The following is a 3,390-nucleotide window of genomic DNA, read 5'->3' on the forward strand; positions in this document are numbered from 1 at the left end:
AAATGCTCAGACCTCATCCTCCCTCAGCCTACCTGTCTCCTCAGTGTAGGAGAATAAACTTACTCCTGAGGTTTCTTTAATTCTCACATGGTCAGGGGATGAGATGTTGGTCAAAGCTTGACCCCACGTTTCTCTGCTGGGGCCTAGTCCCCATCCTTCTCAGTGCCCTGGATGCAGGGGGCACAGAGAGGGCCGAACACAGAGGAGTATGTGGTGCATTTGCTGCCATCCTCTTGCTCTTCATGGCCAGCTGCCTGCAGGATGCCTAGAGAGGACACTGATGCTCTTCTCATATGGGGCCACGACGGGCTTCTTCTGTAAATGAGAACATGGATGCCTTAGCTGGCTGGAGGTATTGCCTGCTGCTCCTTCTGATAATACAGTATTAAGTACGTTCCCAGGTACCATTGGAACCTGCCAATGAGGGCTTCCTGGACCTCTGCTGGGCTGAGTTCGGAACTCAATATGTGCTCACCTCTCCGTTAGTGACTTCCTGAAGTATATTGTTGGAACAAATTTCTGAAAACCTTCTTAGCAGAATGGACTGAGGCAGAAGCTCAGTCGTGGTGCATGTTTGGCTTCTGCTTTTGCTGCTACTGGGCTTGACTCAGAGTACCTGAGTGCTCTGGTGCAGACTGGCTCTAACCACTTGACCCACACCTCCTCTTCTATGCCTTTGGCCAGTTGCAGGCTTTCAGGGTCGCAGGCTTTTCTGCTTTACCTGGCTTTGAACTTGTTCAGAGCATCCCTAATGGATATCTTTGCAGGCCTTTTGGCCTCTGTTTCCAGGAACACTAAACATTTTCTGGAGTTCATCTGCTGAAAAATTATGTAGCTGAGAGGAACACTAGTCAGGAAATTGACAGTTAATAAGTCCTTTACAAGGACCTGAAGATGTGGAGTAGGATTCTAAACCATGAGACTTGTTTTTGCCTGTGTATCCTTTTAGCATAGTATGGAGGCTGAACAAATGCAGCAATGGTTCTCACTGGACACTATGTTGAAAATGAACTACGCATCTTTTGAATGGAAACAGGAATAATTGAAGAGAGTAAGGATAGTAGTGACAAGTGCCTGAAAAAAAATGTCCTGTTTACCCGGCTTATGTCACTATAACTCCTCTGCCCTCAGCTTCTTTACAGTGAAAAGAAAAAAAATTGAATAAAATAAGACAAAAAGTGTGAAGTGTCCAAAATGATAGACACTTGACCTGAGAACACCTGGACATTGTCCTTGGGCTTTCTGAAGGCTAGCATTCTACCACATGAACCACATCTGGCTTTTTCTGTGTCATGTAGAACCTAGAAATCAAATCCAGAGCTTCTTGCATGCTAGGCCAGCATTCTACCACTAGGATATACTCCCAGCCTACAATCTTTTTTTTTTTTTCTCTTTTGCCACTCCTGGGGCTTGAACTCAGAACCTGAGAACTCACTGTCCTTGAACATTTTTTGCTCAAGGCTACCACTGCCACTTGAGCCACAGTGCTATTTCCGCCTTTTGCTGTGTATGTGGTTCTAAGGAATCAAACCCAGGGCTTTGTGCGTACTAGGCAAGCACACTACCACTAGGCCACACTCCTGTCTCCCACAATTTTTTTCTTTGGAGAACCACTTTTAATTTCTCGTAGCTATTGGGTATTCAAGTTACCTCGTGCATCAGAAGCTAAGTTGCTTTGAACTTCATTCCCAAAGGACTCAATCTTCTGAATAGTCTTGCCTAAGACATGCAAGGTTATGATTGAACTACCCAACTGCCTAACTATTCCTGGTTTAATAAAGGAAAAGCCAGAATACAGGAAATGGACTCTGGAGCAATAATAGGTTAAAAGAAACACTTATTTACACATAGTACTTTCTCAGTTGGAGATATTCAACTGCAGAAAGAAACAAAAAGGAGTCTGACCTTCAGAAGGCAATACCTCTCAGTTTTGACACTCAGCACCCAGGTCAGGAGCCCTCCCTCCTGGAATCTGCTCCTCTGGACACCCCTCCACCTCCCTCTAATCCTCTCCTGGCCCCAGGTACCCACAGACAAGGACTGGGCAGGTGAAAAGGACTTCATTAAGTCAAAGACAAAACCCAGAGCTCAGCTCCAATTCCACATACATGCTCTGCAGGTGTCAGGTGCTGTCCTCTCCTGACCCAGACAGACTGCCAGAACTCTTGGAGAAAGGAAGGCAGCAGCAGCAGACTCACAGGGCTCTTTTATTCTTCTCTTGATTTTTCTCCGCCCCAGTTGTTGTCCTGTGTCACAGCTGTGGCTGGGCTACTGGAATTGGCTGCCATTGGTTCCTGGGGAGGCAAGTTGCAGTCCTCCTTCTCCTCAGGGTCCTGGGTGCAGGGGGCAGCGAGGAGGCAGAGCATAGAAGCAGACGTGGCACATTGGATGCCATCCTTCTGTGCCTGGACCTCAGAAGGCAGGCAGCAGGCAGAGTGCCTGGTGGGTAAACTCGTGGTTTTCCTTAGCTTGGTGCAGGCCCAGGCCCCTGCAGGTGAGGGGCATGGCAGAGGTCCCGGAACCGGGAGCGTCCTAGGGCCCGTGGGGGCTCCACCCTGGTCTCTGTGTGTGGCCAGCAGGGCTTCCTGCACCTGCCCAGGCTTGTAGCCCCAGAAGTCCATTACCCTGATGATGTCAGGGTGCGGCTGGGGCAGGGGCGTGTGGCACACCGGTGGCAGCTGTGACTGGGAGTTCTTCAGCCAGGGATGCTGGAGAACCTGCGCCAGGGAGGGCCTGTGCTCCGGGGCGGTGGTGAGGAGCAGCGCCAGCAGGCCTTTGCTGTCCTGGGAGAGGTGCCTCCTCAGCAGGATGCGGCCCCTCTCACCTGGGCTTGCAGCCGCGTCCAGGGCCTCCCTTGGAATGGCAGCGGCCCCGTGAGCATGGTGTATACCAGGATGCCCAGACTCCACACGTCCACCTTGTCTCCATAATAGCCTCCTGCAGGAGCTGCTCGGGAGCCCAGAAGGGCAGACTGCCACACTTGGAGTGAATCTAGCTCCCAAGCCAAAGTCACATAATTTGGCCCTCCCCCACTGATCTAGTAAGATGTTCTCCAGTTTGATGTCTCCATGGACAACGCTGTTTTCATGGCAGTATCGCATTGCCATGAGGATCAGAAGAAAAACTTGCTTGGGCTTGGTCTTCCATCTTCCTCCTGGACTCTTGAATAAATCGGAACAGGTCCTGTCCGTGGATGTGCTGCCTGACCAGCAACCCCTTGACTGTCGGCTCCACCACCATCGGAAGCATCCCAGAGGTGGTCACATGTCTATTAGATAGACTCTCCAATTGGGCAAGATGGTCATATGACTCTCCATGTAGGTTTCAGCCAAGTAGCTTCTTTTCAAATGCTCTGTAAGTCAGTTTCTGCTAGAAATGATGTATTGCAGT

The 3,390-nt window shown here is 50.0% G+C and overlaps 1 protein-coding gene across 1 annotated transcript; it reads right to left on the reverse strand.

Annotated features, from left to right (window-relative positions):
- Positions 1–2,207: 2,207 nt before the first annotated feature.
- Positions 2,208–3,101, reverse strand: LOC150062805 (sperm motility kinase 2B-like). Its single transcript, XM_090333533.1, has one exon. It carries the CDS (start codon positions 3,099–3,101, stop codon positions 2,208–2,210), a length of 894 nt encoding a protein of 297 aa, XP_090189659.1.
- Positions 3,102–3,390: the final 289 nt, after the last annotated feature.

Source organism: Megascapheus bottae, chromosome 5, assembly GCF_031878675.1.
Source record: "Megascapheus bottae isolate mThoBot1 chromosome 5, mThoBot2.hap1, whole genome shotgun sequence".
Lineage (NCBI taxonomy): Eukaryota > Metazoa > Chordata > Mammalia > Rodentia > Geomyidae > Megascapheus > Megascapheus bottae.

Bases quoted from the DNA above. Each gene is read 5' to 3' on its own strand.
- LOC150062805 (XM_090333533.1), bottom strand. From the start codon at position 3,101: ATGCGATACTGCCATGAAAACAGCGTTGTCCATGGAGACATCAAACTG.